Source organism: Dipodomys ordii, unplaced genomic scaffold, assembly GCF_000151885.1.
Source record: "Dipodomys ordii isolate 6190 unplaced genomic scaffold, Dord_2.0 Scaffold119, whole genome shotgun sequence".
Classification (NCBI taxonomy): Eukaryota; Metazoa; Chordata; class Mammalia; order Rodentia; family Heteromyidae; genus Dipodomys; species Dipodomys ordii.
The window spans coordinates 4,017,853-4,042,562 of NW_012267335.1; the positions used below are offsets into that span (position 1 = coordinate 4,017,853).

The window sequence follows — 24,710 nt, forward strand, 5'->3', positions numbered from 1 at the left end:
GTCGCTACCGCTTCTCTGCTTCTTTCTAGTTGCCCCTCCTCCCTCTGACCAATGCTGGTTGAAATGCCTTAAATGCCTCAATTTAGCATAGGGCCGCTTTGATTTTCATCTCTCCATCATTTTCTCCCCTGTGGTCTCGAGGCTTTTCATAACAGCCGGGAACCAAACCTGGGGCCTTCACAGTGCCTGCTTCCCCGGCCCCTAGCACACAGGTTTTATATTTTCTTTCACTCTTCTGAAAGTGTTTGTATATTTCAGTATGTGTGATTGAATATTTCATTTGAATCACTGGGGGACTTATTGTACAGCGGATTTTAAAGAGCCTTAATTATTCATGTATATCTGATAACCAAGAGAGACGAAAGTACAAATTTATATTGCTTAAATCTCCTGCCCACCCCCACCTTTCCTTTGCATGGCTAAATATTTACATTTCTGCTGCTGGATGAGGAACTTGACCTTGCAATGCAAGTGCTGCACAGCCATGAACTATTTATCTTTTCCTTCTCTTATGACTCTCTCTGACTTCATCAGCGATCTACTACTGCAATGACACTTTCTCTTCATGTAGACTGAGGTATTTGTTACTGTATCTGCATGTGAAGTCCTAGGAAACACTTCTGCTCCTGGTTCACTCAGATTTGTTCCGTCATTCCCAAGAGTGGAAGGGAATGCAGAGAGCAAGAGGGGCTAGCATGTGCCTGCGGTGTCCTTCAAACCCTTCTCCACCCACGATGGCAGCAAGGCGTAGGAGGAAATGATACACGTGTTTAGAACATGGGGTTTAGAAAGCTATCACAGAAGAGCTGGAGAAAACCCCCTTTTAGTCTTGGAGTAAAAAGAAATCGAAATCCAAAGAAATAAAATGATATGTACTCATTCAAGTAGCAAATCTCTACCTGAGCTACAAGTAGAACTTGAGTTTCTTGATTTTAGTTCAAGACCCTCTTCAAAGCATTTTCTGTCAGATGCGATCAATTTCCCAGTAGCTGAAGTCCATTTGAATCTTAGTGGTGAACAATGCTTAAGCTATTACGACTAAGTTTCCCCAATGTGATGGGTGATATTTGAGGGCATCATTAAACCTTGACAAATAATTCCTTAAAAATAATCTCTATGAAATCAAAACAAAGAACTTTGGGTACACATCAGAGATTATTTCATTTGTGACCCTCAAATGAAGAGGGTTTTTTTTGATATCCACATCCTTTGCATGATAAATTGTCACAAACAAGTAGAAAACAGATTGCCCTCATTATTTATTTATTTATATTATTTTTCAAAAATATAATTTTATTGTTATTCTTAAGGTGTTGTACAGAGGGGTTAGTGTTTCATTAATTAGATAGTGAGTACAGTACTTTTGGGGTAGTATCATCCTACCCTTACATTTTTATTTGTAATAGGGGAGATGTATTTTGGAATGGTGTGGGTTCATTTCTTTATACCCTAAGTTCTCCTTTCAGTCCCTCATAATGCTGTGAGGAGATGCACTTTAAAGAACTCAAGAAATGACATGCCTCAAATGATTTCAGAGAAAACTTGATGCTAGGCTTCTATAGAATCAGCAGATTCAGCTGATTCAGATTCGCTTTATTTCTGCTCAAGAAGTAGAGAAGACATTAAGAAAAGGGGAAAAATCATTGAGAAATAGGCAGATCCTTTAAAAAGGGAATCAAACTACTGTACATTGCTCAGCATTTTGGGGAGATTTGTTTGAATTTCAATAGTTACAAATTCGTGTACAGTGGCAGGAGTGCTGGGAATGTAAGCCTCTTAGCATTTTCTGTCATCAGCAAGTCCCCGTGTCTCCAGGGAGCCTTGAATCACCCTTAAAATGCAGATCCTTTTATTTTTTTTGCTGCAATCTTGGATATCCTCCTCAGGAACATTTCTGCAGAGCGAATTGAACACAATATAATTTGATCAGCCAATGGCCATAGCAACTCTATTTATGCTGCTGCTGAATGCATACGACAGCTAGGATCTAGGTGTGGGAAGGCAAAGCACCTTGCACTCACCATCTCACGTAATGTAGCCCTCACAAGAAGGCTCCAGCTACAAAGGGAAGGCACAGCTCCATATGGCTGCCTTGCCGCTCCACCCTTGAGTTCACTCAGAAGCATTATGACATATACTGTCTTAATAGACAACCCTGGAAGAGGCTGTGCAGAGTTGGCCTACTGTTTCCAATCATTAGCTTTGGTACTTGGGTTTAGCTGGGTGAAAATTGATAATTCCATACATAGGCTTTGTGTTTCTAGAAATTTAAGTGTGCGGGAGCAAAAAAATGTTAAACAATTCCTTCTGAGAAGGAAAAGATGTTATTTGTGATCATCAATAGTGAGGTGAAAGATCACAAATTTCTAGAAAAAATTCACAGTACTGATAAGAATTTCTTATGAAACTCTTTAGTAGGTATTGGTAAATGACCCAGAAATATGATGCATTATGATTTTGGACAAATGTTATGTCATATTTAAGTAGATAATAATTTAATAAGTTATTGAAAACCATCCCAGTTTTCAGTTATATCAGACATTGTGTTATAATCTGTATTTATACTGTTTTCAGTGTTAATGTCATATAATTAAATCAATATTGTAATTTCCACTGATTTTTAAATACACTAAGAAGCATTTTATGTCATATAGTAGTAAGAAACCATAATTTCAGCTTAAGAGATATGTGTGTATATCATTATTTTATTGAAGCAGGACGTTAGCTATATAAGTATCACTGGGATTTTCCTATTCTGATTTCCTTAAAAACATAATTCAAAGTTGGTACATTTTTCTTTCATTAAGAAAAAACTGCTATGATCTAGCAACATAATTATGCTTCCTTTTTATTTAATTAATTCATTGTTTAATTAGCATCTGGGTAAACTACTTATACTAATTTTCCTATCTCCCTTTCCTAATGCCTTTTATAACAAAGCAGCAGCATTTTAGAAGGAAGTGGCTAAAAGAAATTAAACCACTGGTATGTGTGTTAAAGATAAGAACAAATTTTAGAAAAGAACAAAGTTAATTAGGTCTCGTGGTGCCCGCTGTTATTCAGTGTATTCCACTTAGACCAAAGCTACAGCAACACACGCGCCCTGAGGTGTGGCCTGCTGGCTTTGTCCAGCAAGGCCGGAGGGAAGTTTAGTATGTGTTACAGTGTTGCAATGGTATAATGGCACCATTAATTCTGTGGATTTTTTTTTTGTCCAGATGAAGAAACTAGAAAATCTTAGTTTGGTAATTTTATTTTTGGCTTTCTTTAATAATGTCATATTTAATGTTTCATGCTGATGAAAATAATGACAATCACAGTGGTAACATGAATGGAATTATTAACATTCAGTATTGATGAAGGAGCTGTAGACTTGCAAACGATGAGTTGGGGCTGCCATTTTGTCCCGTTGAATAAGTCCTTCCATACATTATAGGGTCTGCTTTATTTTATCTAAAGAATAAGGGGTTGCACTGAGTAAACTGTAGAATTATTCTGCTTTACACATACCTGCTTTGGCTCAGAGAGAACCTTCTTTACCTGTTAGTATAAGAAGGAAAGTTATGGTAGAGAAGTAAGAAATACCAGATTTTGTAGCCAGTAGCCTAGCCATAGAGTCTTTTCTGTATTACTCAGTGATTATTTCTTTGGTAGCCATGGAGTCATGGACTCATGCGGTTGATACAGGGCAGGCCTGGCTGATGCTGTTGTAGAACTGGATGGTTTCCCACAGGTATTAACGCACACGCTAGGCTGTCTCAGTGGTTACTCCTGATGGATGTTAGGGAGTTTCCCCTTCTTGAGGTTGTTTTTGACAGTGTACAGTTTATCCTATTAGTTCGTGGTTTTTGTTTAATTAAAAACAACACACTACTCAGAAGGCAGAGATCTGAGGATCAGGGTTCAAAGCCAGACCAGGCAGACAAGTCAATGAAATTTTTACCCCCAGTTCACCAGCAAAAAAGCAAAAAGCTAGAGTCAGGGATATGGAGAGTACCACTCATGAGCTACAAAGCTGAAAGAGTGTTGGGGTGGGGGAGAAGAGAGAGAGAGGAAAGAGACTGAGTTCAAGCTTAGTACCACCACAGACACACCACACACACACACACACACACACACACACACACACACACACAGATTTTGAGAAACAAGATCCCTACCTTTGCATTTCATTTCTGTTTGCAGAACTTCCGATGGTGGCAAAGTGGTTGGAACCATAGAAGTCAGTGTGGTGAAGATGGGGGAGACGGAGGATGCAGATGCTGACCACACCACCACAGATGTACAGGGGCAAAAGGTAAGCTCTCAGCCACAGCGTTGCACAGCTTAAACCAGAAATGACCAGCTCTGCCAGATGCCTGTCTCACTGACACTCAGCAGTTCTGAAATCTCATCAGAACCACAGCTTTGAAGTCAGCCGTGGACAGGAGTATATAGGTATGTGTCATCCTGTGAACCAGAGACCCATTGGCGGGGGACGACGCAAAGCTACAGAACATTCAGAAACACCCTCTCTTCCCTGCCAGCCCTGGCACGGACACTGCCTCCTCTCAGCCGGAAGCAAAGTACTTATTGATCACTTCTGCATTCACCCATCATCAATCCCATGGGGGATTCTGGGAGGGCGATTGGCTAGTCACCTGCTCTCAGTTCCCAAAGCTGTCTTGGAAAGAGACCAAGTTTTAATTTGGATTTAATTTTCATGGGAACAGAAGATTTAACAACTGCTTAGTGCCCTGTGAGATTATATAGAGAGGCTGGAAACAGATCTAATAGAGGAACATCTCTGGAGGGGATATAATGCTAGCCAGAAGTAAAATGGCCTCCCCTTCTGTCTTTTTTTTTGTTTTATTCTCTCTCTCTTTCTCTCTCTTTTCTTATCTCTTTCTTTCTTTCTTTCTTTCTTTTTTGGTACAAATACTAGGGCTTAAGATTGGTACTCTTCCATTTGAGCCATACCTCTACTTCTTGCTTTTTGCTTGTTAATTGCAGGTAAGAGTCTAATAGACATTTCTGCCTGGGCTGGCTTTGAACCATGACCCTCAGATCTCAGCCTGCTGAGTAGCTAGGGTTACAGGCGAGAGCCACCAGTGCCCAGTGGTAAAGTATCTTTTTTGAAGCCCAGTATATAGGCATGATGCATGAGAATATACATCCAGGGATTTATCTTTCTCTCTGTTTCCCTTTGCTTTAAAGAAATAAAAACACAATGTAAAATATTAGACTAAAGTCTTTTCTGAGGACTGCAATTACCATTTTTTGAAGCACTTGATATACACAGGGCAGAATTAAAAACTGCTACCACTTAGTTTTCTTTCTTTTTTAAAATGAAGTCTAAATAGTATAATCCCTTTTTCAGTGATGAATATTATTAATGATAGGACCTATTGTGACTTATTTTTGTACTTTATTGTTTCTTATCTTGGAATATGTTTAATTCTTGGTCTAGAAAACATGACAAATGATATCTAATCAATCCTTAACAAATCAGTGCCATCACAAAAATAAATTGATAAATAGAGAAAGAAAATCTGGTTTTCCAAAAAAAGGCTAAACAAACATCTTCATGTCCCCAAAGAGTCAAAGATCATTTCTATTGCCCCAAATTTTATTCTACTCTGTTTTCACATCCTCTCCTTGGATCATTGTTGCTTTTATATATTTTTGTTTTTCCTCTAGTTGCGGGGTTTGAACTCAGGGCCTGGGTGCTGTCCCTGAGCTCTTTTTGCTCATGATAGTGCTCTACCACTTTGAGCCACAGTGCTGCTTCCAGTCATTGGGATTTATCTTGAAACGATTCCAAGGATGCCTAATTTCTTTCAAATCAGGCTGCTGGCAAATGTTGAGCCCACAGAGACATTTTCACAGCAGCACCGCTCTGGGTGGTGTGTTCAAGACTCCTCCTGGGGCTCACTCCTTCCCTCCAGCCTTGTTCCCTTTAGAGTTCTACACAAGACCCTGTCACCATCACGCACGCACATCCCTGCGCTGTGAGGAAGAGGAGGGTGTTTGGGTGATAGGCTGGGGACAGAGTGGGGAAGCAGGTTTTAAAGCAGAGCTGCTTTCCCTGACTCTAAATCTAATCCTGGCCCCCTGGCCAGCCTCCTCCCAGCACACCCTCTCCTTGACCTCCAGTCTTTCGCTCTTAGGACACCATGAACATTAAATCATGCTCTTTTCATAAATGAAGAACTTGAGACCTAGGATTACTCCTTGCCAAATTCCTGCATAAGGTTTCTGGCTCAGTAAAGTGAACTGAAAAAAAAAAGAGATATAACTGAGCTATTCTGAAAATAGAAGGTGGCAGCCACAACACACCCTGCGTATGAGTCATAAGTTGACAGAAATGGTAAACACCTAACAACCTGGAGACTCTTCGGAAACCTTGACCTCCTGCAAACCCTGTACAAAGTGACTCAACTCTCTCCCCAGTCCATAAGAATATTTATGATTGCGTGAAGAATGGGCAGGAAAGCCAGGATCCAATCCATAATGCTTAGAGATGTATGGAAATACCTTTATGTCAGCATTCTTCAAATGGCACTCACAAAACCTGGGGGAGGATTTCTGAAACACACATGCACAGAGCCTTCTATGGCTGTGCACACTCAAAATCCACATGGAGCCCATAAAGGCAAGTTGTTACTAACGGTGATTTAGGACTAACTGAGACATGACTGACGAGAGAAAGCAATTTAAATAGATCTCTCTAAAATCACTTCCTTCCTACAGAACTGCCTAATTTTGTGGAGAAAGAAGCGGAACTTCTGTTAGCACTGTAGTTACATAGCCATGTGCTATCTCTTGTGTAGATTGAGGAGTCAAAAAAATGGTGTTTGGGTGAGTCAGCCTGTGCTTCTATAACAAAATGCCATAGGCTGGTTAACTTAAACAGCGGAAGCTTGCTTTCCTAATGCTCTGGAGGCCATGTGCCAGTAGATTCGGTTCCTGGTAAAGAGTTAATTGATATTAATTTAGTAACTATTTATCAAAAGTTTTCTGGTTTTATCTTGTAAGTCTAAGTATTACGGGAGTAGGATTTTAAAACTGAGAGGGCCACTAGATTGAAATCACCCATCTTCCTTTCCATTTGAATGGAAGATTTGAGCAGATGAAGGTCACATTTCTGTATCTGCTTTATAAAAGAGTACAAACTTTCTGAGGTCATAAAGTCGACTTAGTGGATAGAGTCAGGATTTTCCACATGAGAAACTACAGCTATAGAATGGTGGCCTGGTCTCCGTGGGCCAGGGACTTCACTGGATCATGCCTATAAGTCATGTTCATGTTGGAGCAGTCTATCCGGCCATTCTACAGAAGGCTGTCAGGGACAGACCATGAAAGGATTTCTCGTCCATAGTTGAGAGTGTTAGACTTGACTGTTCCGTAATAGCCATGATGTAGGCTAGAGCAGAGTACCAATGGGTCATATTTATGAAAGATGATCTTATCAGTCCATGTTGGCTGAAAGGAATAGAAGACATGTGGGAAATGAGATGGATAAAAAATTCAAGGATATGGACTGGGAAGGTGGCTCAGTGGTAGAGCGCTTGCCTTGCATGCCTGAGGCCCTGGGTTCCATTCCTCAGCACCACATAAGCAAAAAGAAAAAAAAGCCGGAAGTGGTGCTGTGGCTCAAGTGGTAGAGTGCTAGCCTTGAGCTGAAGAGCTGAGGGACAGCGCCCAGGCCCAGAATTCAGGCCCCACGACCAGACCCCAAAAAATATTCAAGGATAACATTGATCAAGATGCGTTGTACTCGTAAATTGGTATGTTGACATTGTAATCCCTTTATACACCTAATTAGAGATAATAAATAAAATAAAGATTAAAGACTTAGAAAAGAAAAAAATGTCAAAGATTCGTTGCCCATTACTTTAGTGGTAGGAGAAGTGCATTTCCAAACTAGCTGGGAAGTAAAAGGAAGGAGGAGGGGCTTCTGTGAGTTCTAGTTGGTCAGAAACAATGAATTTGAGGGCATGGCATTTTAAGAGCTATTGGCAGTCCGTCCATTCCTTCATAAAATTAAAACCAGTAAGGGACCTGGGAGAGTGTACGTTTTGCCCATTGACAAATTACTGAGTCACCATAGAGACATAAGTAGTAGATTGTAAATATAGAATGTATCATGAAAGTCAATGCTCGGAATTATTTACTTTCCTCAACAAAATGTTTAGGGACCACAGAAAGCATAGCTTTCCCAGTGATCCCAGTACCCATGATTCTCCAAGGAGGTCAGCCCCAGTGAAAGGAAGCTGCTGGCAGGGGAGGGAACTCCTGTGGGGACAGGTGGGCCATAGCTCAAGGATTTCTGGTACAAGGATCACCTGAGTGTTGAATTCTCTTGGAGGACCCACAGAAGGATGGCTGTTTCCCTTAGATACACCCACCCAAGAACTTTCCAGGCCTTTTGCTTCATTTATATTTGCTTGTTTATATGTGATATATTTGCTATGAAGGTTCTCTTTTCCTCTACCTCTCACCTCCCCGACCCCTACCTTTCACTAGAGATAGAAGGAAATGTACTTGAGGAAATAAATGCTAGATGTGCCTCTACGCGACAGGATGGATAGGACTCTAAGACAAAAAGATCATGACAAAAACTAAAATAGATTTTCATAACAACTTTAAAAAATATTTTAAAATGTCAAAAGCAAGGAACTAAAACAAAATCAGGAACTCTAGAACAAGGAGAAATTGAACACCTAGGTCTCTATTCCTTCCACCCTCTCCCTTCTCTACCTCTTCCTCCTCCTCCTCCTTCTTCCTCTTCCTCTTCTTCTTCTCCTTCTTTTTAGCTGCTTTATGAGTTACCATCTCTCTAGATGACTAAGTCAATCTAAGGATAGGAAGTAACTCCTTGACTAGAAAGGAATGTCTAAAATGCTCAACTCATTCTACCTGCGTTTTGGGTGGTACTGGGCCCACTCTATACCAAGGGTACCCAGGCCTGGGAACATAGGAAAATGATGATTGCTAGGTGATATAGCCAGGGGTCTAGGTAAGAGGTCAGGTTAGATCCCCCCAATACAGAAGCTATACATGCAGTATGCTGGGGACAGGGACCACCAGTCTGAACCATCTCCTGTGCCCACCTCTGGCGTGTCAGAAGGTACTTCTCTTTTCTGTTTCTTCTGACTGACATCCTGCTTTGCTGACTAAAGCTTTGTTAGCCTTCTACTCTGAGTTTCTCTTGTCTGTAGCCGTGGATTCACTTTTAACACTCTTCATTCAGGATTTCAGGGGTTGTGAAATTGAGTACAAAATTCCGAATTCTTCTTCGAGAGTGCTCTATGTCCCCAAACCCCTCTGTAATAACATGTCCCTGTGAAAATTGGTCCCTACCTCCTGAGACCAGGAGAGCTTCTTTTCCTTTGTTAGATGTGGCCTTACAGGAAGATGAGGGAGAATGCTACCTCATCGACAAATTGTCTGGGACAATCTGATTCACCACACAGTAAGAACATGTCAATGTGCCCTTCTATGTCCCTTCTCTCTTTCTGTCCCAAGAAGTATCAATTTTGCAAATGTCATGAACTTAATCTCACAGACACAGATGCTGTAGATCCGCTTATTTATAAATAATTCACATAATCATTATTATAAATGATTCACATAAATGCTTTAAGTGAAATGTTTCCATCGTTTCGTTGGAGAAGGAATACCTTTTGGGCCTCTATAATTAGATCTTCCAACATGTTTTATTTTTAATTTAAAGTTTCTTTTACTTAAAACTTAAGAGAATAATTTCCTTCTTATTGATCTTAACTTAACTCAAATGAAAGACATAAACAGTTCAGCTTGTCAAGGATGATTTACAACTGTAAGAACATATTAGGTGCAATCCTACTCCTACTTTTGTGTTCTTCCCTGAGTCGCCTTTAATCAGAGCCAAAATGTACTCTGCTAATTATATGATGCAAGTATATCACACACAAATATAAGTAAATAATTACACATTGATGAAAACACTGGTAAAAGGTACAAGATACATTGTACTTATAAACGCATACGTTGCATGATAACTCCTTTGTACAACTGACGATGATTTAACAAACTGCATTACAAAGGTAAGACTAGAAACAATTGTACAGAAATGATTTAAAAAATTTGAGACACTGGGTATGATTTTATGAACAAAATACTTCAGTTTCTCTTGTTGATTATTTGCCCATGTTTGTCATTTGTTGTTTTCTTCTTTTTCCAGTGTGCACTGGTATATGAATGTACAGCTCCAGAAAGCATCAGTGGAAAAGATAACTCCCCTTTTCTGAATGCAGGTATGTAACTCAATTTCGAGTGCTTACATCAGCAGGCTGTAGTATATGTAAGTAAATATTAGCTCCCTATGAGTGGTAACACCGAGCTTCGTCAGCATCCTCACGGAATCATTTCGGGGCAGATTGGACCATGCCACAGAAAAGGTGTGTGAGCACCTTCGATGTTAATAGAGCAATCAATTCCTGTGGTTACTGAAGCAAATATTATCTGAGACAAATGACTCTAGGAGACGGATGGAACAGTGGAAATGTGAAGTGTCTGTTTAGTTTGACTTCCTAATTATATGATTTATGAAGCAAAGTTCAAATAATTGCCTTAAGAAATCAATAAGGAGAAATTCAAAACCACATCTGGACGCATTTGAGTAAATATCTGCGGTACCATGCTATTTGTAATTATGCATTTTTATTTCATCAAGGTTTTAAATAATGCATGAAAAGTACTTTTGAATAAAATTGAGTTATATAATATAGTCCAATGTATATAATAGTATGAACATGCAAAATAATAATTATGCAATTGCATTATATAATCCATTAATAATAGTAAACAGTGATAACTATAATGACAGGTAAGATGCTAAATGCTGTCTTCCAGCATATGTTTTCAGAAAGAGGATATATCATTATTGACATTTCATAGACAAGGAAATGGTTCAATGTTCCTAGGGTAATAGTTCAATAATCCCCTAGGAAAAAATGAACAGAACTGAAATGGGGTTTTGCTACTGAGGTCTTTGTATTTATAATACTAAAAAGCTACAAAGTTGCTGTCACCATAATGTAAGTCTCACTATTTTGTCTTGACCTGTTAAATTCTCCACATTTAAGTAATGCCATAGATGGCATGAAAAGCACATTCCTAAAACATATAGAACTTCAAACTCTCGATGATATTCAACCCCTGAACTATGATCAGTGCATCTAGGAATGTGAAATGGAGAACGAGAGATACCATGTTGGCTTTGTTCATATCACACAGGAATCAAATCATTGAACAGTATCAGCTGAGGAATCCTCAGTGCATTGGACACATCTAAATTGCCATCCAGGAGTCTGCCTCACCTGAAATTTAACTCAACTCTCAGTGTTTTACTGTAATATTCAGATAATCTATTTCATTTACTGAATGTCTGGGGAGGAAAAATAAATTGAGTGTGATAAATATTCAGCTCATGTTGAATGTAGTTCAAATGACTTGGAGGAACACAGAAGACATTTGCACTATAATGATAAGGTAATTTTTAAAGGTTTGTTCATGTGGCTTCTGTGCCATTTTTTTAATACACACCAAAAGCAAATGAAACTTTAAGGAACTGGTTTGTTAAATATAAATTGCTAAGGGAAAGAGAACTTTATTCCCTAATAAACAAATATCTTATGGCTAGAGGAAGAGACAGAGATAATAAATTGAAAATTAAATCTTTAAATCCTAATATGTGGGTCCACAATCTGTGAAGTGTGAGTGTTAGCAGCCACATGGACCTTTTCGGGTTACTGAATTACTAGGTATTCTGTCTACACTGCAATGAGGTGAAAGAAAAGCACCTGGAATCCATGGGGGCAGCTACATTCAGCAGTTGAGGCCCATTTACCTGGTAAAGGGAAGATCGATTATTGCTCTTCTATTTTCATGGAGATGACAGTCTTGGCTGTAATAACCCACTCTGCTCTGAAGGTCTTTTGGAAGGAAAAAAATAGATTATTTTGAGTGATATTAGGAAAGATCAGATGAAAGTCAGTACCCAGAAGGCTAGATTCTTTAAAAAGTTTCAAAAGTAAAATCTAAGCACTAGCCATAAAATATCTCCATTCAAAATAAAGACTGCATTGCGCAGGTATGGAATATGTATGACTTTGGCCTGTGTGTACCTTAGTCCTTTGTTCTGTTTATTTATCTATCTGAACTCAGCAGCTTTATCATGAATACATTGATTCCCACGTGGAATTGTTTTTTTAATGCATAGGGAAAAGGAGCTATTGACATTCTTCTCAGGGCTCCGTATTAATGTGTGCCGTGGACCTTGCTGGTGTTGAGTGAGTTATGAAGTGCTTACTGGGTGGGCGGGAGGGAATGTCATATTTGTGCAGCACCTCATGCTTCTATTTCTATCTCTAGAGGTTTCATTTATAATTCCAAATTCCGCTTATCTATTGTAAAAAGCCAAACCACTTTGCCCTTAAGGTCTTATTCTTTCCCTGGTCTGTTTATCTTGCAAGTTGAGTGTGTGTGTGGCGGGGGGGGGGGGAAGAATCTAGGAGATAGAGAGTAGGAGAGATTGTACATGGAGCACTAGAGCAGAATTTACAATTCCATAAGGAAGATCTATTCTTGCCTTAGTTGTATGGGAAAACAAATAAGACACTTAGAAGACACCAAGTATTGGATCTGGAAAGTATATCTTTACTTTGATTTTTAAATTACATAACTCATAAAAAAAAAAGATGTTAAAATAGGAGATGTCAAGCAAAGTGCTTACAGCTGGAAGCCTGCTACTCCTGAGAGCTGAGTGTCACAGCTGGACGCCAGCCCCGGCCGAAAAGTCCATGAGAAAGCTGGAAGTGGAACTGGGGCTCTAGTGGTAGAGTGATAGATAGCCTTGAGTAAAACGTCCAGGGACAGTGCCAAGGCCCTGAGTTCAAGCCCTAGGACCACCACTCACACAACAATAATAGGAGACTTCATTCCTTCATTATTTTCTGATCCATTGAAGTAAAATGACAATAGGACAGCTTAAAACTCATCAATACTAGGCAAAGGAGGCTGAGGAAGTTAGTTTTGAATGTAGAGAAGTTTTGGTGGTAGGTTAGCTCTCACAAGTTCCTGATGTTAAGTGTTCTTGTTAAGCCGCACTAACAGAGGCACCTTGTCTACTACCCGTAGGTGAGCAAGGATTTATGGTCTCTTATGGTACTGATAATAAAGGACAGTCCACAAGCTCCAAAGGACTAGGGTCCAAGTTGGGGTTTGTCAGTCTCTTTGAATTTCAATGTTCACAAAGTCTCTGACTGCCTTTTGCCTGTCTGTCAAATATTTGTAGTTGAGAGTTTATTTATTGCTCTGGTTTTTTCTCCTTTTAAACATTTCATAAACATTTTTCATTTCAATCAGTTTTATGTGGTGACACATAACAAATTTTTGTCATTTACAGTTTTATTTTTTCCCCCTTAGGAGTTACCATTTATAGGCAGGAATCCTGCTGAGAGATAAAACTTTAAAAGAAATCTCTTTTTGAGATAGTGATTGTCTCTCGAGTCATTAATTCTTCACTTGTTTTGGTAAAATTCTACTTGGCCCATGGAGGAAGCCAAATCTGGGAAGTGAATGCATTCTGCCAAAAAGATTTCTCCTGCTGTTGCATTCTGAGTGACTTTCTCCATCTGTAGCATCAGATCTGACATTGCATCTTTCCTGTTACCTCCTGAGTACAGGGAGACTGGCCAGCACCAGGAGACAAGTTTCTAATTTTCATGTTCAAATATGTACATTACTAGGACTATTTGGATACACTCTTCTCTCTGTTTGTCTACCTGCCTTCCCCTTAAGTCCAAACTCCTCAGACAAGACATATTTCAGCTTTCTGGTATTCATTGTATTAAACCATCCATCTGTTAACTGATCAAAGGAATTGCACCATGGAAATCACTCCTGCAGATGTCCTTGTTTAGTCTTGAGCCATTCTCTTGCCTATATCCTGAGTGAAAGGGAAGTCTCGTGGATGTGCTCTCCAGACTCCTCAAGTGTCTTTCTTGGCCGCTCTTTTCTCATAGCTATCCTTAGGATGCTGTTAATGATCCCTGTTTAGGTTTTTCAGTCCTTGTCCAATCTTAAAAGGGTCAACTTATGTTTCTGATGCACATAAATCTATGATCTTTTCATGGACAAATGAGAGAGCCTCTGTTTCTAATGGGATTACAACTTATTCTTTATATAATGGAGCACTTAGAGAATAGACCATGTTTTTACGTTCAGCTAAATGATGAAACAATGAAACAACTGCATAATTAAAAGGACAGAAGGAATGGGTTCTCCACAAGACCCTGCAAGTCCGTTAAAGTGGTGATTTTGTAAGGCCTATCTCCGTTCAAGTCAGATTCTATTTACATATGCCACGTCCACCACATCCTGAAAGAAAGGAAGTGTGTGAAGATAACCACAGACGGGCCTCTGATGGAGAAGTATATGGAAGAGAACCTGGTGAAGGATATAGATGTTGGAGTTGTTGATGATCTCTGAGACAGACACCCTGAACTAGATCTCCAAAGTGCTTACTGTGACAACCTCGCTGATGTCCTGGCTCTCTCTTATCGACAGAAACAGAAAAGAGAAAAGTATCCCTGGGGTATCTCTGGTTTACCTTTCCTGCCCCGGGTTGCTAGAACAGTAGTCCTTCTGTGCGTTCTGCTGTGAGGGTTTTGTCGTACATTTCCTTGGCATCCGTACTGTGAATGATTCAGCTTCCCTGCAGTTTGGTGGCTTTTACAACTGCCGAATCTCACGGAAATGCAGGTGGCGTGCAGCCTTGTTAAAGGTTCCCATTGCAGACCCTGAGATGAGTAATAGAGCTATGACAGTGGCAGTGCCTTGCGGGGAGAATATAACCCTGTCACATCCTTGCCATCCTGCGTTCATGTCAAAGGGTGGAAATCAAGGCAAAATGTATCCATCAAGATCAGAGCCAATTTTATAACTTTATCCTGATCAAATCATCTCAAGACCATGATGTGTTCTCAGATACAGCAAAGACTTTTCCCTTGGTGGTCTCTGTCATGTGTGGTATTGTTGACATTTCTTTTGAGAAAACATTCTAACGGTGGAGACCAGAATACACATACAGATCTGTCTTGATGAAGACAGACTGGCTATGACATAGTTGTTAAGGGGATGAGCCCACAGTCCTGCTTAGAAAAACACAAAAGCTTGGCATAGTGGAGAGTTCTGGCGAAGTCATTCACACAGTCCTCTGCTAGGGCACACGGCTCAAGCGGAATGGTATCCCTGCTGTTCAGGAGACTCGGTGAGGAAAGCCGATGCATTTATCCTGTGTGGCCTGCGGTGCATATGGCACCACCCCTTTGTTTTAGGTGAAGATCCAGAAGTATTTCTGCCATCAGCACGGCAAGAATTTTGAGTTGAGATCACTTTATCTGGTCTGTTGGTACTCAGTGCAGCAGACTAGATGCTGATTAAAGTCAGATCGTGTTCCTTTTAAAAACAATTATGCTGCATTATATGATATATTTAAGATGTGTACTGCATGTCTTTGATTCTGAGGTAGTAGGTGCTCAGACGGAATATGGCTGGGTCAAATGGAGTTGGGAAGTGGGTTTTCCCACGTGGTATGGTCAGCTTTCTATCTTTCTACAAAAACAAAAACACAAGGAAATCATCTTGAAGAGGAATTGAGGAGGTTTACTGTGAATTGGGTTTCCCAAGTGTCAGTACAGACTCACTTGGGTTCCGTTGATTTGAGCTTGTGGCAACATGAACTATCATGGCAGGAAGTTTCTTGGTGGAATTCACCTGCAAAAAAGAGAAGGAGAAGGAGAATGAGGAGGGGGAGAGGAAGGGGGAGGGGGGAGGAAGGAAGTAAAGGGGATAGGAAAGGAAGAAGGAAGGAAAGGAGCAGAAGGAAGAGAAAGACAAGGAAAAGGAGGAGAGAGACAGAGAGAGAGAAAGAGAAAGAATAAGACTTAGAGACAGAGGTAGCTACCAAGACAGAGAGGGAGGAGATAAGGGCCAAGGTTTCAGTGTCCACTTTAGTGGCACATTCCCAAAGACCTCCCAGTCCTAAACATCACAACAGTGCCCCAGGCAGGTGCCCAAGTCTTTGACATGGAATCCTTTGGGGGACATTTCCTATGCAAACTTGGAGCACCTTGTATCTCTAATGACACATTGAGAAGTACACTTAATTTACCACCAATGCTGAGGACCTGTGACTCTCGAAGGAGCAGCATCCCTAACGTGAACATGAAGAAGGAAATATTCATGGGGATATGTTTGCATGATTCATTTTCCTGAGTGTGTGTTTGTTTTGCATCAAGAAACAGGAGCATTCCCATACTGTCTTTGGTTAATGTGTAGCTGGTGGTTAGAGAAGTCTAGAGCTCATTAATCAAACCGCCTTTGGATTCTGCTTTAGTTATTTCACAAAGGTTTATATTTAGAACACAGAAGCAGTGTTAAAATGAAAACACAAATAACAAATACAAAGGTGAAATATTTGATTGGGGATCAAAAGATAAAATAGTTTCATAGTTCTGGACATTATTTAAAATATAATTATTACTCCACAAAAAGCCAGGGAAAAACATCCAAAGATCTTCTGATCTTTTACATTGCCTGTTAAACTTTGGTGCAGGCATGGAAGTAGTATTGGAAGAAACATGTGCCTTAAGATATACAAGTGATGTGTGTGTGTAGTACTGGAGTTTGAACTCAGAGAACCCTACACTCAAGCTATATCTGCATCCCATTTTTCTCATTAGGTTATTTTCAGGTAGGGTTTCGTGCTTTTTGCTCAGGCTAACCTCAATCCACAATTCTCCTACCTGTGTCTTCCATGTAGTGGGGGTTATAGGAATGTGCAACTATGCCTTGTCTATTTTTTTGAGATCAAGTCTTATTCACTTTTGGTCTTGGTTGTTCTTGCCAAATATTAACATCTGACCCTACACTCTGTTTCTGAATTTTTTAAAAAAATCTTTGCATGCATCACCCTGTCTCCTCCAATCACTGTCCACCCTACCGTATCTTTAGTCTCCTTAACTTGGTTTTGATAATATGTGGCTTCAAGAAAGTGTGGTATTGATTCACTGACACCTTAAAATATGCTCCATATTTTGAATTTCAGTAAATAAGAAGGGAAAGGAATAAAACTTCCTGACATACAATTTTTACTAGGAAGACTTTGAAGAATTTCTGGAATAAGATTATCTGTTGCCACTTATACAAGTAAAGGTGACTAGGATTGATCATAATAAATTTATAAACAAAACTCTTAAGTGTGTATTATGTGTATGTACTTGTATTTCTATCCACATTACATCTACAGTTACCTTTAGAAAACATGACTACACATTAAGTACATAAGTTAAATTAAAATTTTTAAACAGGAAGAAATCAGTAGGGGCTAAATAGAAGAGTCACACTAGCTGAATTTATAAATGGGAAATTGATATATCTTTTCTTGAGTATAGCAGAAACTTTCAAAAGCTCCTGAAAAAAAATATGATCCCCAAAGCAAAACTTCATAGAAATTCAAATATATACCAGTAGGTTCTTATAAATAGTAAATTTTTTACAAAGTTAAAATGTACAGTTCCACCTTACTTAATGACTTCTTTGTGTCTGAGGAACATGTTTATGATTTGACTCCTGCTGTTTTGCATGTTTCTCCTTAGTGTTAAAGAATCCAGTGTGCAAATTATATCGATTTCCCACATCGGACAATAAGTGGATGCGTATCCGGGAGCAGATGTCGGAGAGCATACTTTCTTTCCATATTCCTAAGGAATTGATTTCCCTTCACATAAAAGAAGATTTGTGTAGGTAAGAGAAAGCAATCTGTCATTGCCTTGCATACTGATTCTTCATTTTTCCATATCATTCCTTTTGTAATATTTTGAGTGAACAAATTTATATTTTGTATATATTTATCATGTCAAGCATGTTTTGAAATATATGTAGACATAAAGTGAGTAATGCATATATATAATATATATACATATATATATATATATATGTTCTCACTTATTGATTACCTGCCTCTGTCAATACACCTTTCACCAAGTATGACAAGACTGTGGATTGTCCACACGTTCATCACTTTTCAAGATTTGAGATTAAGACCAAGTTCTAGGTCTAGATTACCACTGTCTACTGTGGTGGCCACTGAGCCTCTTTGGTTATTGAGCATTTGAAATATAACTAGCCAAAATGGAAATGGAAATTATACATAAGACCTTAAATTCCTAGTGCACATGCACATGCAAATGATTTAATAATTACATGGTTAGCATTCTAGATATATTGAGGTTAAGTGAAAATATATCGGTGAAGTTCATCTCAACTATCTTGGTTTTCTAATGTTTACATAGGACTGATAGAGACTTTGAAATGACAAATCACATTGTCTTTTTGTGGTTTGAAATATATTTCTTGTGGACAGCTGGGTAGTGAGCCAATGGCTTGAGCTTAGAACTATAACCATTCTTGTCTCTTTATTTCTTCTGCTTTTTACTGCTTCTTTTGATTCCTATTTGATTTAAAGAAGATTCATCCTCATCTTTAGCCTACCTGTCTATGGCCTTTCAAATGTTTGCAGGTCTAGAAACTATCTGGGGTAACTGATAAAATGTGCTTATGCTAATGAGTAACATATAACGAGACAGAAGAATTTGAGAGCCTATTGGTTGAAAAGAGTATCTTGGAACCAGGACTAATTAAATCATTTGTGTCTCTGCTGTCTAAACAGACTTACAATGACTTTAAAAATGCTGAATTCTGTATTGTGCTAAATACCTTTAAGACTCTCTCAGGTAATTGATATTTTTTTCATAGCTAGCATTCTTCAAGTGCTGATGTTTATACCCAAGAATGAAATGTCACATTTCTGCTTTATGCTCACATTGGCACATAGAGTGCTTGGTAGTATTAGACCTTTCTACTAGGCTTTAAGGTCCCCAGAAATGATACCTTGATGTATTCCAGCCAGGGTACCATAAGTGCATAAGTCAACCTTGGTTTTTAGGATAGCATAGGAATAGCTGCACAAATAATCTATAACAAAGCAAGTTGAAGTTTTTAACTTGCAAGTTGAAACGGGAATTGAATTTCTGGGACAGCTAGTGAGGAAATTGAGTTTTATTAAATGGGTCCAGATCTAGACAACAAAGATGGAAAGAAAAACAAGAAGGTGAATGTTTCAGGTAGCGGAATGAGGAAATGGATCCACAGAAATCAGACAGCTGGGTCGACGCTGGCCAAAGGGAGATGTGCTACGTAAAGAATCAGGGCGTTGGTATGAGAGTCCACTGCAAGAATGAGCTCATGTAAGTCAGGACCAAGAAGATTGTCCCCACTTGAATCTGGTGCCAGGAATAGAGGATCCTGACCCATAGGAAAATTCCCAGAAGGGACAATCAGGCTGCCATGTAAAAGTGAACAGAGTCTGTGTCTTTGAAGGCAGGAAAGATTTTGAGTCATTCTCCTCAACCTGGTTCTATTCCAGACCAATAGACACCAAGAACCACTCCTACTAGAGACAAGTAAGAATCTCCCTTTCCCACGGAAGAGCTGAAGAGGTAGCTCCTCCCACAGGGGTTATAGATCAAGGAAGGACTCAGTAGCCAAGCACGAGTTGGAAGTGCCAGGAAGGATCTAGCGTCCTTCTCCAACTGAGAAACCTAGACAAGTGTGCAGATGAAGCAGAAACAGGCTGGAGAAGTTAGGGCTAGAATTATCTCATAAAGTGCATCTGAACTTATCTACTGCAAATGGCAGCTGAACGGCCGCATCTAAGTAGCTATCCCCAAGCTCATGATAAGCCATCTATGAACACACAGACAATGGAAAATGACGGTACTCCACAGAGCACCGGAACATATTAACATAATAATATATTATTATACTGTATACTATCTTTAACACAACTAATTTTAGGCAACTATTTGGGAGGTTGGAAAAGCAGAGTTGATGGACCACTTATGCTATTTCATTTTAAAAATGCAACGAGCTAGTGAATGTGAAAAAATAAAGAAAAAGAGCCAGAATTCTGTCCCAGTCTGTCCTTTGTCATCAGTTTAAAGAAATTTCCCAAAGATGGAACAGCTGTTCCTCTGCTGCGTGTCTTCAGCATTTGAGTTCAACAGTGTTGTCTCTGACCGCTGTCTTTACTCTCCTCCCACTGAGATCTCTGTCTCTGTCCATCTAGTGATAGAAAGTCCTGGGGAGATACAACGAGTAGGTCATTTAAGCCACTGCATTTTGGTAGGCAGGAATCCTTATCATTTCTATTGATTCCGATTTCCCTTTTTAAAACATAGTGTTGTCATCTCCCCTGTCTTCTTGTATCTCACCATATCTCTTTTATTTTTTTTTCTTTAGGAATTCATAGCAAATATCCACCACCACAGGGAGAAGTTTGGGTGGGGGTAAAGGGACAGTACTGCCAAGTATGAAGTACATAGAGAGAACTTGGAGCCAGGATTGTTCAGAGAATAAAATCATATTCCAGTTTTATGAAACCGAACTGTATAAAAATCTGATCGGTTCTAGGTACTGCCTGTGGACAGTGGACTGTCCTGTTCATAACTTCTGCTCTCTCTAATACCTTGTCCATCAATCTCCTGACACTGAAATATGTTAAAGATGCAACAATGAAACTTCAACCTGTTATAAGGAAAAAAGAGAAGAAAAAAATCCTCCCAGATATTCAAAAAAGAAATATAGGGGAAAAAAGCATAGAAAAGATGACAGGTTATCTGGGTAAAATGTAAGAAGATATGATTATTATCAAATAGAATCAGCAACCTATTAAAAAAGATCTATCAAAAGAGAAAAGGACAAGAGAAAATGATAATGGAGGAAATTATGAAATTTTAAAGTGCAGCAGCTGAATTAAATCTACACAGCTACTGGCAAAATCATGTCAGCAATGTGGAAGACAAATACGATAAGCCTTTTCTAAATGCTAAGTAAAGGTGCAAAAAAGTTCAAAGAGCTGAGGGAGAAGATGTTAGGTGTGTAGAGAGAAAGCTGGAATCTGGTAAATAATTTTGAGTCTTCTTAGGGAAAATCAGTGGTTGTTTTTGTGATCGCAGTGGATATGTAGCAGAGAACAAAGTGTTTCATTTTCCCTTTACATACTATTCAACTAACTGTATTTCTTTACCAAATTAAATGGTGGTAGCCAATGGCACTCCCAAGGGGGAAAGGCTGTAACTTCACCAATCATTATTTAGGGCAAGGTTACAATTGTTTTATGAATGGAAAGCGATGGAAATAATGATACAAGAGTTTAGACTATGTCACCATAAAATCATTCTAGCAAAAACCTACTCAAGAATATGTCACCCAAAATCCTTTCTAGAAAAACCTACTTGAAGCTACAAGTCATCCAACTGTGAGAATAAAGATTTTTTTGTTTGTAATATAAGCATAACTTAACATAAAATTGCATTGTGCAGCCTGTCACTGGGAGTTCACACCTGTAATCCTAGCTAGTCAAGATGCTGAGATCTGAGGATCATGGTTCAAAGCCAGTCCTGGCAGAAAAATGGGTAAGATTCTTATCTGCAATTGACCACCAGGAAACTAGAAATGGCACTGTGGTTCACAGTGGTAGAGCACTAGCCTGGAGGGAAAAAACTCAGGTATAGTGCCCAGGCCCCAAGTTAGAGCCTCATAACCAACAATAGAAAAAAAAATGCATTGTGCTCTAAAATTGACATACAACATAAGAAATTAAAGGAATGTCTTTGAGAATTACTTAAAACATCATTTTTACTGAGGTAGAATCTCCCAAGTGGTGAAAACTTCATTCTGAAATACTTGGTCAACAACAGCTCTACTGCTACTTTCATTCTGATTTCAAGAAGGGTGCCGCTTTGACCATCATCTTCCCTTGCAGCCAAGATTAGATAATCTCTGCTACTGACTGCCATGAGAGCCGCAGGTGCTCACTCAGCCCTGGAGTGTGGGCCAAGCACTTCGCTCCCATGCTTAGAAGTCTATCGTACAAGAATTATCAAAGTCCCCGGCTTTTTCTTCAGAAAAAAAGAAAAAAGAACTCTACTAGTAGAGTTCTTCATAAAGAATATATTTATATTGTCAGGAACCTGTCTCTTTTCTGCATCTCTGTGGGAAACATTTAGTTCTGTCATCACATTTTGGCAAAGACTAATAGGCCAGTAATTGTCTGCTGTGGAAACTGGGTTATTAGACCCCAAGCCCAAAGTTTAAGATCTGGCCGCTGACCCCCACATACCAAAGAAAGAGACAGGGTGACGAGCAGAGAAAAGAGATGCCTTACCTGGCAATCCTGGGAAGACAGCACGTTAGTATATCTTTAGTCACATGATGGGGTCCTTGCCAGACATTCACCTTGTAACATAGGGGAAGATGAGGGCAGGAAGTGAGCAAGGTATGCATAGTTAAAACAGTCCCAAGTCACAGGGGCATCTGGTGGACTTTTTCTCAGTCTTCATCCTTGGAGGAGTTTACCATTGGAATGGGAACTTCCTGTGGGTGATCTCCTATGTGAGAGGTTGTTTAATCTTCCACGCAAATGCTTCTCAGTCAGTCTTCTCTTTCCTGGAACCCAAGGCCAATTGGAAGGTGGCTGTAAGAGGGAATAGCTTGAGCCAAAAGCAGACATAAGGTTGGAGGGCTTTTAGTGAATTCACATGGCCCAGGAAAAGCATCAAGTTCCCTTTACACCTCCACATCTCTTCGTATTTTTAATCCAGATATTATATATTATTTTTGTATATATTTTATTGTAAAAATGCTGTACAGAAGGGTTACAGTTACATGAGTAAGGTAATGAGTACATTTCCTATCAAGGGTTGTTACCTCCTCCTTTGTTTGTCTCCTACCCTCCTCTCCCTCCCTACCTCACCACCTCCTCCCTCCCCTATCTCTTCATATTTTAATCCTTTGTAGAACTCACGGGAAGTAAATAGATTAATAAACATAAAGATAAATGCGGGTTTTTTTAGTCAGTAAATATAATACAAACTCAGTCATGACCTATATCAGCTGTCAATAAGAATGTTTCCTTAGAAGGCCAGAGTAAGTATTTTTGCTTCTGTCCCTGCTACTTGGTCTCCTATCATTTCAGTACAGTTTGAAATGAATAATTGTAGCTGTGTTTCAGTCAGACTTTGTTTACAAAAGCAGAATTTGACTCTTGAGTTGTCAAGGTGATGAATTTATAAGCATAGGCAATCCTTAAATATCTATGACGTATGGATTTTGAAAAACCTTAGTTTTTCATGATAATTTTACTCTTTCAATATCCTTTTTCATCCCAGTTTTAATCTTTTATATGCTAATTAGTAACAAACTATAGTCAGTATTTGAGTTGGAGTGGCACCATCTCTTTATAGGAATATTTGGACAATTATTTCATTATTTCCTTGCATAACTACCCCCACTTGACCAAGAAATGAGAATAAGAAACTGCCAATACTGAAATGATGGATCATAGTCTCATAATCTCACAGCAATTTCTTAAAGTTGGATCAGAGACTTAATTGTGAAAGAAACAACAGTTAAGAAGAAATAATTCAGGAAACATTAGGGAAATATAATCAAAAGTATGCCTTAAAGAAGATACACGATTTGTTTCATAATCATTTTTAACTTAGAAATCAAGTCTTACTCATAAAATCCAAGCATATTGCTTTTCACACATATGAGGCCAGCAGAGAACACTAGTATGGGTCTGTTTGCAGGGACTAGGCATATACAGTTGGCTGGTTTGCACAATGCATACGTATGGTATAAAGAAAGTCAGTTGTATCCCTGTGGCCAGGCCTGTCACTGGCTGTGAATGCAGGGGCAGGGAGAGATGATGGCTTTGCACCCACTTTTACAGTTGTCATGGGCAGCCTCTGCCCTCGCCTACAGCTGCTATCCAAAAAGCCCTGGCTATTATTCTCACAGCAAGTGTGACATTTGGACTCGACATGAACTACTTTTATTAAATTCAAGATTGTACATGCACAAAGTCTTAGGGCTGTGACAGAGTTTCTGTCCCTCGGGGATTCTCTGTGACTAGGCTAAGCAGTAGCACCTTCTGAGTTCAAGTTCAGATCCATAACAGCTTTCAGAATGGGCGCTGAAGTGTTTTCATAACACTACACTTTGAATTTTATGTATGGTTCAGGTTCAGAGAATTCTCAAGCAGGAAATCTTAGCCGTTACTCAAGTCCTGTTACTGCTGTGAAGAAAACCTGACATTGTGCTTTGTGATTTTCTGAATGCTTGTTCCTGGAGGCACAGTTTAGAAATAAATAAAATATAAATTGAATTTTTACCATGAAAATAATACATGGCTGCTACAAAATCATAGAAATAAAGAAAAAAATAGTGGAATCCTCTTCCAAGAAGAAAAATCAAGGTCTTTTAAGTTTTCCATCTCGTCTCATCTTCAAACACTCAACTGAAGTAAGCAGAATAGGCTATCTCTGCTTGAACATCTGAATGGTATTTGTTAATATATTTTTACTTCCTGTAGATAGTTGTACAAAGAGTTGCATTCGACAGACAGATCATGAACACAGCACCTATTGATCAATGCTGCCTCTTTCAACATACACTCAGGCCCCCTGCACCCTTTCCATTCTACCACTTTCCTTGCCTTCCTTAATTTTTGGGTTATGTATTGAATTTCTTGCCATTGACAAAGCAGTTTACAT

The 24,710-nt window shown here is 39.2% G+C and overlaps 1 protein-coding gene across 4 annotated transcripts in view; it reads left to right on the plus strand.

Moving 5' to 3' along the window:
- Positions 1-24,710, plus strand: part of Inpp4b (inositol polyphosphate-4-phosphatase, type II, 105kDa) — a 354,826-nt gene that overhangs the window by 186,535 nt on the left and 143,581 nt on the right. For all 4 annotated transcript variants that reach the window (XM_013029535.1, XM_013029536.1, XM_013029537.1 and 1 more), the window contains 3 exons: positions 4,186-4,297; positions 10,208-10,280; positions 17,688-17,835. In XM_013029535.1, coding sequence (XP_012884989.1) covers positions 4,186-4,297; positions 10,208-10,280; positions 17,688-17,835 — 333 coding nt within the window. The remainder of the gene's footprint in view (positions 1-4,185; positions 4,298-10,207; positions 10,281-17,687; positions 17,836-24,710) is intronic.